A 14,622-nucleotide genomic window follows, 5' to 3' on the forward strand; every position below is an offset into this window, starting at 1 on the left:
GGAGCCACAGCTGTAAAGCTGCTGGTCATAATGTCGGTTTGGATATGTGGTGAGAGGGAAACATGAAGATGAAACCAGGAGATGTCCTTACTGAATCATCAGAGCTGAACAGCTGATGGAGAAACAGGTTTACCTTTTAGGTGACATGAATGAGCTGAAGTTATGAACTGTTTCTGAGAGACAAATAACACCAGGATCCTTTTCTAAGTAGCTGACAGCTGGTAACTGTGCAGGGGCGGGTCTAGCAAAGTTTTGCCAGGGGGCCAGGTAGGGCATTAACAGGGAGAGTACTTTTCTTTATTATTCTCATTTAAAATGTCTCGCTTTCAACAAATAATTATCCATATCTTACAACCAAAGTTTTCATCTGATATCAAATGTATAGAAATCATACATATACCAACAAGACTGTCCATCACTGTCACAACAGCATTTGTTTTCATTCAAAGGCTTTATGGCTTTTCCTATAATACCTGGTGGACCGGTCTCTAGTCAAAATGCCCGGGCCCATTTTTTTTGTCCCAGTTCAGCCCTGGTGGAGGGGGTGATTATAAATGTCAAGAGTGATTTGTGACAGGATTGCAGGAAGAGTGAAAGGGAAACTTTACAATATGATAGTGAGACCATGTTATAGGGCTTGGATGTGGTGACACTGAGTTGACGATGGACAAGATTTCAAATGAGTATATCAGGAGGACAGCTGAAAGAGCAGCCAAAAAGGGAAGAAGCAGGATTTTTTGTTCTCAAGAACTCCCCAGTATTTAAAAAGCCTCTCATCTATTACAGCTTCATTATCCAACAAATATCCCTAAACTAAATACGTCCATCCCTTCATTCATCCATCCATTCTTTTTTACTTGTCTGCTCTTCCAATTCAGGGTCACTTTATCAAGCCTACCCTGATATGGATTTCTGCTTTCAGTTTCCACGTAATAAAAATTAAGTTTACAAGATCTTCTCTAGGAGTAAACTCCTAGAGAAAAGAAATAATTGCAAAACAGTCATCAGAATAAAATAGAATAGAATAGCTCTTTATTGTCGCTGTTACAAGAACAATGAAAGGCAGTTTGGCATTTCTCCATGTGTGTGAAGTACACAATAGCGTAAATATTTACACAATAACACAGACAAATTTACACTTACACAAGAAAGATATGTACATAAGCTGCTGCTTTACAGAATTCAGTGTATAATAAAAGTCTTGGATCAAGTTTTGATCATTTTAGTACTTAGCCCACTATAATAAAAAAAACAAAAACCTAATCAAAACTTAGTCAGTGTGTGCTCTCACACAACTGCAGTACAGCTCTGAGAATACATGCTGAGGTTTATTTGATTAAGGGGACCTGGAGGACTGTCCACTTTTATACGTGCTGTGCAGACTATGTTACAACTGATAAGTCAATTCAAACATTTGCACCCGTCCTGGTTGACAATCAAGGTTCAAAGATTCCGTAATATTTGTAATATCTTCATTGGATTCACAGATGACACAAGGAGAGGCATTAAGAAGAAAAAGTAAATTTAAAAAAAATCTAGGGCCATCTGACAGGAAATGATCAATCTTCATGCTGGGCTGTAAAAAACAGTTTGTTCACAGAGAGCAGCAGGGACCAAAATCCCTGTTTCTTGGAAGTGCACACAATGTCTCAGCTCTCTTTCATTAAGAGGTCTGTGTTTGTTTTTGTTTTTTTACTCCTGCACAGTTGTGCTCCACTTAAACAGGTATGGAGCACAATCATTTTGTTGTATATTTATAATAACAAAAAAAGATTATTCTATATCCTTTGTTAAAAGTATTTTTAACGAAGATAAATATTGCTATTGAACTATGTTCTGGAGTTGTATATTGTTAATGTTCAAATAGTGTCAGCTCCCACTTATTAACAAGTGGGAGCTGGGTTTTTTGTTGTTGTCTTGTTTGTTTGTTTGTTTTTTGTATAATGTGGAGGACCACCAGCATCTTAGGTTGCGTTTCGATTACAATATTTTGTTGTATTGTTCTGACTCCAATTCCTCCACAGAGTGGACCAGGAGAGCTCAGAGGTTCCCAGTGGTCAGTCTGCCCAGCAGCATCAAACACACCTGGACTCCTTATTTAAGGTACATATACAACAACTACATTTACATCTATTCTATTCACAGTTATTTCCATGTTGTGAGGTGAATACATCATAAAATTATAAATATTAAGCACAAATCAGAATACGCAGGTTTAAAAAAAAATGTTTTAAGGCTGGCTTTAGAGCTGGGGTGAGAATGCATGTTGTGAATGTGGTGCAGCAGATAGTTCTAAACACAAGTGTCCACTCAGCTGAAGGCGCCAAAACCCATGATGTGAGCAAATGGTAACAGTAGCAGTGAAGTAGGATCTTAGAGTAAAATTAATGTCATACTTTACAGGAATCCAGTGAAGTGGTTGAAGGACAGGAGCAATTAGCTAAATAGAAGGTATTCTGGCAATGACACAGGTAGCTGCGTTTTGCACTGGGTGAAGTCTATGGAGAAGTTTGAGTGGTAATCTAGAAAGGATAGAATTACATTAATTAACATAGGAGAATGAACCAGAGAATGAACAAGAATAGTCGTATTGTTTGCTCTAGAAGGGTTGTTATGAAAGTTTTAAATGAACTGTAAACACTTGGTGAGCGCCTTTTTAAAGTGGAGTTTATTATATACATTGCAGTGGAGAGAGCATTCAGGTCCGATGCCAAAATGCTGTGTCACGATGGCTACCGCCCTTATATCTTATACACACACAGAAAAACAGAGACAAAAGGCATTTGACAGGACATCATGTGGTTTTATACCTTCAACTCAAAGTATCCTTGAAACCTTTCCTTCGAGAGAGAGAGAGAGAGACACCTTTGTTTTTCACTTATCCATCACCTGGAGATTTACCTCTCGAATCCTTGCTACGGCCTGATAAGGGAGGCACCTTCGTTTTTCACCATCTGTTTAACATCTCCCATGAACTTACACACACACAGTAGGGCATTATATGGTGTAATAGAGCATAAAGACATATTTGTGGTGCTATCTGACATGTATATAACTAAGTGACAAAGTGATGTTATAATTATTACTAATGTGATCAATACATAAAATAAAGAAATTTCCATTACAGGGTGTACCCAGCTGCTGTTGTGTAGGTGGCCTTGCCGCATTGGTCAATTTGATCGACCTTTGTTGTTATTTTTTATTTTATTTTATTTTCAGTTGTTAGTGACGGGACAGACATGACTGGGGGATAGGAAAGGGAGAAAGAAAGATGAAGGAAAAGAAAAACAGAAGGGGAGAGGGACAGTGAGAAAGGGCACTTAAAAAGAAAAAATTCTCCTGGATCACCTGTTAAGAGAAAAAGAAGAGAAAACAAGCAAACAGTAAATACTAAATATTGAATGTTGTGGTGCAGCACGCAGGACAGACAGCGCACAATGTGTTTGGAAGTAGCAGCCAATAAAGGTGTAGTTTATGTCTATGAATAGTGAACACCCGTGTGCACACCCGTGTGCACACCTGTGTGGATCAGCGCGCTTGTATTCAAAATTTTTCCCCATGTAATGGTCTGCTAGAAGATGTAGAGAGCCATAGCCCCGTCCCCCAGGGTATGAAGCAGGCATGGAGGAGATCCAGGCTCCAGACATTCAGAGGCCCCAGAGTGCAAGAGCACAAAGAGGAGCACCGGAGGGGTATCTGTGCCACCCTCCTGGGAAGAGCTGAGGAGAGCCCCAGATGAGGGGTCACCCAGTAGCCACGGAGAAGAAGCCAGAGGGGTCAGCCAGCTGTGCCAGAGTGAACCGAGCCGCAGGCCCGGAGGCCCGAGGGTCCCCCAACGCCCTGCAAGAGGTCTGACCGAGCAACAGGAGCCATCCCCCGCCAAGTAGCCACCGGGAGTGAGCTGGTATATACCTGAGCGCCCAGCCCCGGACACCAAGAACCACCAACGCACCGACCCCTGAGGGCATTAGTCAGGGTATTAGTAGGGGAGATAGGCCTCCATACTTTGGAGGGCCTGGGAGTTGCCTGGGAGGCACACACAGACACAAACATGCATTCCCACCCTCATGCAAACATATACTCAGCACTCACCCAACGTAAGGACAGACACAAATGGACATTGTACGCACAATCACACTCCCCAAACATACTCTATAACCCGGGTCCAGGTACCCTCGCGCCCAGAGGGGGAAACTGCACCTAGACCCAGGAGATGTTACCCTTTCCACTGGGGTGGAGGCAAGCAGACTGCCCGTGCTCTCGTCCACTCCCCGCAAAAAAATTAGCAGCTGTGCGGTGTCTGTGGCATTGGTGCTCTCATCGCATGCGATGGAGTTAAAATCAAAAGCACAGCTTTATCAGACAGTTGCAGTTTAATGTTGGCAAGACAAGTCAGAAAGTTTTAAGCCTAATCTTAAAAGTAGAGATAGTGTCTGTCTCCTGAATCCAAACTGGAAGCTGGTTCCACAGAAGAGAGGCCTGAAAACTGAAGGCTCTGCCTCCAATTCTACTTTTAAATACTCTAGGAACAACAAGTAGGCCTGCAGTGTGAGAGCGAAGTGCTCTAATAGGGTGATATGGCACTACAAGGTCATTAAGATAAGATGGGGCCTGATTATTTAAGACCTTGTATGTGAGGAGCAGGATTTTGAATTCAATTCTGGATTTAAGAGGAAGCCAATTAAAGGAAGCCAAAACAGGAGAAATCTGCTCTCTCTTTCTAGTCCCTGTCAGGACTCTTGCTGCAACATTTTGGATTAACTGAAGACTTTTCAGCGAGTTTTTAGGACATCCTGATAATAATGAATTACAGTCGTCCAGCCTGGAAGTAATAAATGCATGAACTAGTTTTTCAGCGTCACTCTGAGACAGGATATTTCTAATTTTAGAGATGTTGCGCAAATGGAAGAACGCAGTCTTACATATTTGTTTAATATGTGCGTTGAAGGACATATCCTGGTCAAAAATGACTCCAAGGTTCCTCACAGTGTTACTGGAGGCCAAGGTAATGCCATGCAGAGTAAGAATCTGGTTAGATACCATATTTCTAAGCTTTTCAGCGCCGAGTACAATAACCTCAGTTTGATCTTAATTAACAAGCAGAAAGTTAGCGGCCATCCAGGTCTTTATGCCTTTAAGACATTCCTGCAGTTTAACTAATTGGTGTGTGTTATCTGGCTTCATGGATAGATAGAGTTGGGTGTCATCTGCATAGCAGTGAAAATGTTTGCTATGTCTTCTAATGATGCTGCCTAAGGGAAGCATGTATAATGTAAACAGAATTGGTCCTAGCACTGAACCCTGTGGAACTCCATAATTAACCTCAGTGTATGAAGAGGACTCTCCATTTACATGCACAAATTGGAGTCTATTAGATAGATATGATACAAACCACTGCAGCACAGTACCTGTAATACCTACAGCATGTTCTATTCGCTCTAATAGGATATTATGGTCAACAGTATCGAACGCTGCACTAAGGTCTAGCAGGACAAGCACAGAGATGAGTCCACTGTCAGAGGCCATAAGAAGATCATTTGTAACCTTCACTAAAGCTGTTTCTGTGCTGTGATGAGCTCTGAAACCTGACTGAAACTCTTCAAATAAGCCATTCCTCTGCAGATGATCTGTTAGCTGTTTGACAACTACTCTTTCAAGGATTTTTGATATGAAAGGAAGGTTGGAGATTGGCCTATAATTAGCTAAGACTGCTGGGTCTAGAGATGCTTTTTAAGTAAAGGTTTAACTACAGCCAGCTTGAAGGCTTGTGGTACATAGCTGATTATTAGAGATAGGTTGATCATATTTAAGATCAAAGAATTAATTAATGGCAGGACTTCTTTGAGCAGTTTTTTAGGAATGGGGTCTAAAAGACACGTTGATGGTTTGGAGGAAGTAATTATTGAAGTTAACTCAGATCAAAGATCAATTGGAGAAAAAGACTCTAACTTAACATCAATGTTACTAAGAGTAGCTGTAGATAATATTACATCTGTGGGATGAATATTGGTAATTTTTTCTCTAATGATTAAAATTTTATTTGTGAAGAAGTTCACGAAGTCATTACTAGTTAACGTTAAAGGGATGGTTGGCTCAAAAGAGCTCTGACTTTTTGTCAGCCTGGCTACAGTGCTGAAGAGAAACCTGGGGTTGTTCTTATTTTCTTCAATCAGTGACGAATAGTAAGATGTTCTGGCTTTGCGGAGGGCTTTCTTATAAAGCAGCAAACAATTTCTCCAGGCTAAAAGATGATCTTCTAAATTTGTGACACGCCATTTCCTCTCCAGCTTACGAGTCATCTGCTTTAGGCTACATGTTTGAGAATTATACCACGGAGTCAGGTACTTCTGATTTGAGACCTTAGTTTTCACAGGAGCTACAGTATCCAGAGTCGTACGTAGTGAGGAGGTAAAATTATTAACAAGATAATCGACCTCTGTTGGGGTAGCGTTCAGATAGCTGCTCTGCTCTGTGTTGGTACAGGGCATTGACGATGATAACAGTGGGTGGATTATATTCTTAAACTTAGTTACATCACTTTCAGAAAGACCTCTACTTTGATAAAGTCTACTCTCAACTGCTGTGTAATCAATTTTTGTAAATGGAAATGTTATCAGGAAATGATCAGACAGGAGAGAGTTTTCAGGAAACACTGTTAAATGTTCACTTTCTATGCCATATGTTAAAACAAGATCTAGAGTGTGATTAAAGTGGTGGGTGGGTTCTTTTACATTTTGAGAGAAACCAATTGAGTCTAATAACAGATCTAATGCTATGTTGAGGCTGTCATTTTTAGCATCTACATGGATGTTAAAATCACCCACAATAATTATTTTATCTGAGCTCAGAACTAAATCAGATAAAAAGTCTGAGAAATCAGACAGAAACTCTGTGTAAGGCCCAGCTGGACCATAGACGATAACAAGTCAGACTGGTTTCTGAGTTTCACAGCTGGGGTGGACAATGTTAAGCATCAGGCTTTCAAATGAATTAAAAGTCTGTCTTGGTCTTTCATTAATTAATAGACTGGTGTGAAAAATTGCTGCCACACTGCCCCCTCAGCCTGTGCTTCGAGATTTCTGGTAGTTAGAATGACTCGGGGGTCTTGATTCATTTAAACTAACATAATCCTCCTGCTTCAACCAGGTTTCTGTAAGGCAGAGTAAATTGATTTGTTGATCAATTATTAAGTCATGTACTAACAGAGACTTGGAGAGAGACCTAATATTTAATAATCCACATTTCACTGTTTTACTCTGTGGTTCAGATGTGGATACTGTATTGTTCTTTCTTTGTGATTTTTATACGTTTAAGTTGTTTATTGCTGGTTTTTAGTTTGTTTTTTGTCTGTTTGGGAGCTGACACAGTCTCTATGGAGATGGGTTTTTCGGGGGGTAGCAGGAAGAGAGAAGCTGCAGAGAGGCGTGTAAGACTGCAACTCTGCTTCCTGGTCCCAACTCTGGATAGTCATATTTTGAGGGGTTTAATAAATTTGTCCATATTTCTAGAAATGAGAGCTGCTCCATCCAAAGTGGGATGGATGCCGTCTCTCCTAACAAGACCAGGTTTCCTCCAGAAGGTTTGCCAATTATCTATGAAGCCCACATTGTTTCTGGGACACCACTCAGACAGCCAGCAATTTAAGGAGAACATGCGGCTAAACATGCCACTCCTGGTCTGATTGGGGAGGGGACCAGAGAAAACTACAGTCCGACATTGTTTTGGCAAAGTTAGACACCGATTTGATATTGATTTTAGTGACCTCCGATTGGCGTAACCGGGTGTCATTACTGCCGACGTGAATTATGATTTTACTGAATTTACGTTTACCCTTAGCCAGCAGTTTTAAATTTCCTTCAATGTTGCCTGCCCTGGAAGACAATTGATTATGGTTGCCGGTGTCTCTAGCTTCACGTCTGAGAACAGAATCACCAATTACCAGAGTTTGACCCCCGGCGGGTCTGTCGCCGAGTGGGGAAAAATGGTTAGACACATGAACGGGTTGGTGGTGTACCTGGGGCTTCTGTTTAGGACTATGCTTCCTCCTCACCGTCACCCAGCCACCCTCTTTCCCCAGCTGCTTGGGGTCTGCCGGGAAACAGCTAGCGGGGCCTACGCTATCTTCGGCTGCACCAGCTACAGGGGCCTGGCCTGCTACGGGTGAATGAAGGGTGCGAAGCCGAGTCTCCAATTCAGTAATCCTGGCCTCCAGAGCTTCAAATATGTTATATTTCTTACAGATATCATTACTGCTAAAGGAGGCCGAGGAATAGCTAAACATCTGACACAATGAGCAGGAAAGTGCAGGAGGGACAGGTGAAGTAGCCATGGTGCTAACGAGTCGGCTACGAGCTAAGCTAAGCTAGCAAAACAGTACAGAGACAGTGAGTGAATACTTTGGCTATAAATTAGGTAGTCAGTACACAGAAAGTTTGCTTTGGATGAAGCACGTGAAGATTATACTATGAAAAAAATAATGTATTTAAAAGTTTTTAATTAAATTGCTAAGCAGATGAGCTACTCAGAAACACCACTGTGTTTGAGCAGGAACAGGAAGCGATTAGGGCTGGGCGATATGACCCAAAATTCATATCTCAATATTTTTTAGCTGGATGGCGATATAAGATATATATCTCAATATGTTTTAAAGCCATAAAGTAAGAACAAAAAGAGTTCTTAGTCAAAGCTGTGTCCCAGTTGTCACACAGGCACTTTTGTTAACATACAGCATAGATGTACATGAAAAAAACTACTCAAAAATAAATTATCAGCATTTATTAAATACTAATGTGCCATAAATAAAACTGTTGTTTTTGTGCATAACAAAGAGCTCACAATTGTGCAGTCAAAATATAAACTAAAAGACGCCGAGCATAATAACAAAGACAGATTTCACAGCTGCTCTGTTCCCAAGCTCTACTGCGTGACTGACAGCCTGGAGTTTGAAATCCCCCTATGTAACCGTGTCTCTTAACATGTGCCATTTATGGTCCTTATACACACACAATACGATAATATTACGTTGAAGCAAAGTACGTATTACTACGCGAAACTCCTCGGTAGCCGTAATGCTCCGACAATCCATCAAGCGGTGCAACTCCGTAGCTTACCAAAGTCGTACTAAAAATTTTTTTGACAGATTGCTGAGCGCAGTGTACCACATAAAATCGTTTCGCAGTCATCGAGCACAACCAGAATTCATACAAAAGGCACGCTGTCAACTTTTGAAAGAATGAAAGGATTTTAGGCTGTGCAGGCCCTGTGGGCTGCATGGCGTTACCGTGGTTAGCATAGTTAGCTCATTAACACGTTGATGCCGTCCAGCCCCACCACGGGGCGATGCGCAGTACCTCGTTAACGGAGATTTGCCGTGTCCATCTTGTCGCTGCCTGCAGGTGAAGCGATGGGGGAGGAGGGGGAGTTGTGTTCAGTTAAGGAGAGGCGAGGCCGAGTAACATTGCGTAAAGACAAAAGCGGACAAAAGAGAGGCAAACTTGTGGCTCCACAACTATAATTATAACGTAACATAGACTATATCGATATAAACGATATTGTCACATCGTATATCTTGTATAAAAATATATAGATATTTTTTAAAAACCTCGATATATCGCCCAGCCCTAGAAGCGATACTCTACCACAGAGTGAGCGAACACCAAGTGACAGCGCCATCAAGAGTCAGGCAAATATTCACTCTCCCACCGTATCTGAAATTTTCTGCACTCACTTTCTACCTTTCGCTTCTTTGGTTCTGCCATGTTTAGTAACTTTGGGTAAATTTCTTCTGTGATTGTCCTTTTTGGTGGCGCAACTGCCTTGATCAACAGTAGCTCCCCCTGGTGTTAAAACTAAGAAGTGCAATACACTCAAGCAAAAGTTGAAGTGCGGCCCATATGCTATTCTATTTATAAAATTACTTGCGGGCCAGTGAAAATGGGCCCGCGGGCCAGAGTTTGGACACCCCTGTACTAAACCTACTTGATGCTTTTAATGTTTTGCAGTCTGTCACTGGTCCCACACATAAACGTTGACATACTCTGGATCTGTTTGTTTTTTCACATGGTTTGCCTGTTTATAACCTTAAAATTTATGATGACGTCTTTTCTGATCATATACCTGTTTTGTTTGAAACTTCTTTTCCCTGTATTATCGCTACGTGTGGTTTTATCTCTTTTTGTTTTACATGCATTTGTGACAGGGGCACACAAACATGAGCACATTACCCCTGTCCTTACCTCTTTACGCTGGTTGCCTGTCCATCTTAGAATTCAGTTTACATTTTTATTGTTTGCTTTTAAAGTTTTAAATGGCCTGGCTCCTTCTTACCTGTCAGACCTTCTACACCGATACACTCCACAAAGGTCTCTCAGATCAACTGACAAGTCACTCTTTCCTGTTCCCATGTCAAGATTGAAACACTGGGGAGACTGGGCGTTCACTGTTGTGGCCCCAAATTATGGAATAAGATACCCCCCCCCCCCCCCCCCCCCATATTAGGCTGGCCCCAAAACTTGAAATCTTCAAATCACTTTTAGAAACACACCTTTTTTCCAAGGATTTTTAGAAGTAGTATTGTAGCTCTCTTCACGACAACACAGACACAGGGCGGTTCTTTGAAACGGGCGTTTATTACTTGGGGCTTCTCTCCTCAGCTTCACCATCACCAGTACGCCGATACGCCATTACGCCAGTACGCCGTGAGAACTGGTCACGAGCGAACAGTACAAACCAATTAGCAACTTTACAGTACACATATTAAGTCCAAACACAAATAAAAAGCATTTCTCAAATGACAAATACCTCGTTGGCTGCTTGTCCTGAAAAGAGGTCCTTAAGTCCTTGTATTGCCTTTTCTTTTAGCAAACCTTTAGCTTAAAATCGCTTCATGAGAGACATCTGCTCCCTCGCAGTCCATGCAAAGTCTCGTGTACTCTCGTTAAGGGTATTCTCACGAGACACTAGCTCTTACACTTTACACATGTACATTTCAAATAAAGACATTTCAACACAAACTATATATATTCATAAAATTATGTAACTTATTATAAATCAGTCATCTACATCATGAAAACTACACAGAACATTTTAACAGCATTTACACTCCCACCAAAATCACTCATTGACTTAAAATGAGAGATTTTCCTCAATAAAAATTATAAGGAAGTGATGTGTGAGTGTACATTTAAGTGTAGGTCATTTAGCTTTACGTGTGTTTTAGGTGGCCTCAAGTAATGTAACTACTTTGTGAACAGGCCTCTCAAGGTAAACTGACTTAGTGATTGGTTTTCCCTTATCAAAGGTAGTGTCACTGAGCAGAAGCTTTAGCTTTCGCACCTTGCCATCTGCGCTGGGCAGGGCTTCCACAACCCTTGCAAGCTTCCACTGGTTTCTTGGTGCACTGTCATCCTTTAATATTACAATGTCATCCGCTTGCAAGTTTCGTGACACCTTCTGCCATTTCTGTCGTTGTTGGAGGTTTAGCAGGTATTCTCGTTTCCATCGTTGCCAAAATTCATTGGCCAAAAACTGCACTCTTCTCCACCTTTTGTGCAGATAGAGGTCTTCTTTGCAGAATTGTCCAGGGGGTGGCAGAATTACAGATGATTTCATGGTTAGAATGTGGTTGGGAGTGAGGGGTTCTGGACCAGTAGGATCGTGAAGATGCTCGACACTTAGTGGCCTGCTGTTGATTATGGTCATTGTTTCATACAGAAACGTTCTTAGAGTTGTGGTGTCAAGTCTGCTGGCGGACTTGTCGAGCATAGCTATCAGGATGCTTCGGATTGTTCGAATCTGGCGTTCCCAAACTCCTCCCATATGACTAGCTGATGGGACATTCAGCACAAATTCACAACCAAGCGCCCTTGTACGGTCTTGATCCATTCCTTCAAGCAATTCAGAAAGCTCCTTTCTAGCACCAACAAAGTTTGTCCCTCTATCACATCTTAGCTGGCGCACGGGTCCTCGAATAGCTATGAATGATCGAAGTGCATTCATGAATGCGTCTGTTGTCAAATCGTCAAGGGTTTCTATGTGAACTGCTCTAGAACATAGGCAGGTGAATAACAATCCGTATCGTTTCAACTCTCTCCTTCCTTCCTTCACAATAAAGGGGCCAAAACAATCAAGCCCACAATAAGTAAAGGGGGGAGATGTCTCAATTCTCTCTCCTGGTAGATTTGCCATTTGTTGAACCTCAGTTGTTCTTCTGTATCGTCTACATTTTACACACTTGTAAATGTGTGAGGAGACCACACTTCCACATCCTAGGACCCATATTCCGTTTGCGCGCAACTCATTCATGGTCATGCCCCTTCCTTGATGGTGTATGCGCTCATGATGATGTTTGATCAGCAGAGCTGACACATGAGATTTTTTCGGAAGAATCGCAGGATGCTTTACATCATGGTGTAAGGCTGACTGAGACAGCCGTCCTCCCACCCTAAGAACATTGGTTTCGTCCAGGAAAGCATTCAGCTGGCGTAGCCTGTTGTGCCTGCTCAAAGTGTGTTCCTTCTTGCCTCTTATTTTCTTTATGTCTTCAGCAAACGTGTCTTCTTGTATGAGTTTGATGATGAACATCTCTGCTTCTCTTCGTTCTTCAAGATTAGTCGACTCATTAGTTCTCGACTGAAATCGCTTAAACTCTCTGACAAATCTCTTGAGCCTGGCAATGGCTCTCACCACTCTGGACCAGTCAGAAAATTTAGTTAAACGGTTTACCATTGGATTCTGTTCTCTTGCTTTAACTGCATGAACATGTGCTCTCCGAAGTTCAGGATCAGTAGCCTCAACTTCTCCCACCATTCCCACTTCATGTGGGAGATTTTGCTGCCAAAGGAAGTTGGGTCCTTTCAGCCAGTTAGATTCTTTAATTTGAACTGCAGTCAATCCTCTTGAGGCTCCATCAGCTGGGTTGTCTTCAGAGTTGACATGTCGCCATTGTTCAGGTTTTGTGCTAGATCTTATCCGCTGGATGCGGTTGGCCACGAATGTTTGGAACCTTTTAGCATCATTGTTCACATAGCCAAGGACCACCTTTGAGTCAGTCCAGTAATACTCTTGCACATTTTCAATCTCCAGCTCGCCTCTAATGATATCACCAATGCGGACTGAGGTCACAGCTGAAGATAACTCAAGCCTTGGGATGGTTGTTAGTTTGGTAGGGGCTACTCTTGCTTTCCCCAAGACAAGTGAACAACTTATCTGTCCTGTTTCACTCACTGCTCTAAGGTACGAGCATGCACCATACCCTTTGAAGCTTGCATCAGAAAAGTTGTGAAGCTCATATAGTGAGACTTCACCAAAGTTTGATGGAAGGTAGCTTCTTGGAATCTTTAGAACTGCCAAATGAGGCAGATCTTTGAGCCATGACTCCCATTGTGGCTGGATGTGCTCGGGGAGAGGTTCGTCCCAGCTTACCTTGTCTCTACACAGCGTTTGAAGAATCTGTTTGCCGACAAGTAGGAATGGAGCCACGAAACCTAGTGGATCATAGACTGAGGCAACAGTTGAGAGAACCCCTCTCCTTGTCAGTGGGTTTTCTTTTACCACCACCCTGAACTGAAATTCATCCGCCTCAACACACCACTGAACTCCAAGTGCTCGCTCGATATGAAGTTCTCCTAGAGCCATGTTTAGATCTTTGGTGTGAACACATTCTTGTGGTGGAATTGTTGCAATCACACACTCATCGTTGGATACAAACTTATGTAGCCGTAGATTTCCTGTTTTGCACAGAGCTCTTGATTCCTTTACCAGGCGTATAGCTTCAGCAGTCGACCTTACACTTGTCAGGCCATCATCTACATAGAAGCTTCTTTGGATGAACTTGATGGCTTCTTTGCTGAACTTGCCTTGGCCTTGTGAAGCTAGGTATTTCAGTCCAAAGTTGGAGCAACCGGGGGATGAAGCTGCCCCAAAGAGGTGTACCTTCATCCTGTACACCGAGGGTTCAGAATCCAAATCACCTCCATCCCACCAGAGGAACCTGAGATAGTCTTGATGTTCCCTTGCAACGTGGAACTGGTGAAACATTTTTTCGATGTCACACATTATGGCTATAGGACCCTTTCTAAATCGACACAACACACCAACTAATGTGTTAGTCAGGTCTGGACCTGTCAAGAGATGGTCATTTAGAGAAGTTTCTTGGTAGCGTGCCGAACAATCGAAAACCACACGGATCTTCCCGGGCTTGTGGGGATGGTAGACACCATGGTGTGGTATGTACCATGCTGGCTGGTTGTCTAATTCAGACTGTGGCACCTTCTCAGCATCTCTTCTACTTATGATTTCATTCATGAAGTTGACATAGTCCGTGTAATATTGTTCATTTCTCCTCAGTCGACGCTCTAATGAGCTGAGCCTGTGAACTGCACACTGTTTATTGTCTGGAAGATTAGGTTTGTCTGTCTTGAAAGGAAGCGGAAGTTCATAGTGGCCATCTTCCTTCTGTCTTATTCCAGCTTTCACTTTAGACAGAAAGAGGAGGTCCTCCTGAGAAACTAGATCATCATCTGTTGAGTGATCTGTGAAATCTGATTCAAAAGTCTTAATTATGTCAAGTGGGTTGATCTCTTTGACTTGAGTTCTGCACGCAAAGTGCACTTCCTTCTTTAG

At 42.2% G+C, this 14,622-nt stretch overlaps 2 protein-coding genes across 3 annotated transcripts in view; both read left to right on the forward strand.

Moving 5' to 3' along the window:
* The window catches only part of LOC118455524 (protein NLRC3-like), a 38,336-nt gene that overhangs the window by 5,874 nt on the left and 17,840 nt on the right, over positions 1–14,622 (forward strand). For both annotated transcript variants that reach the window (XM_087838473.1, XM_087838472.1), the window contains exon 4: positions 2,025–2,103. In XM_087838473.1, coding sequence (XP_087694599.1) covers positions 2,025–2,103 — 79 coding nt within the window. The remainder of the gene's footprint in view (positions 1–2,024; positions 2,104–14,622) is intronic.
* Positions 1–14,622, forward strand: part of LOC102785947 (protein NLRC3-like) — a 172,069-nt gene that overhangs the window by 948 nt on the left and 156,499 nt on the right. The window lies entirely within an intron of this gene.

Source organism: Neolamprologus brichardi, chromosome 3 (genome assembly GCF_056152115.1).
Source record: "Neolamprologus brichardi isolate AB-2024 chromosome 3, ASM5615211v1, whole genome shotgun sequence".
Lineage (NCBI taxonomy): Eukaryota > Metazoa > Chordata > Actinopteri > Cichliformes > Cichlidae > Neolamprologus > Neolamprologus brichardi.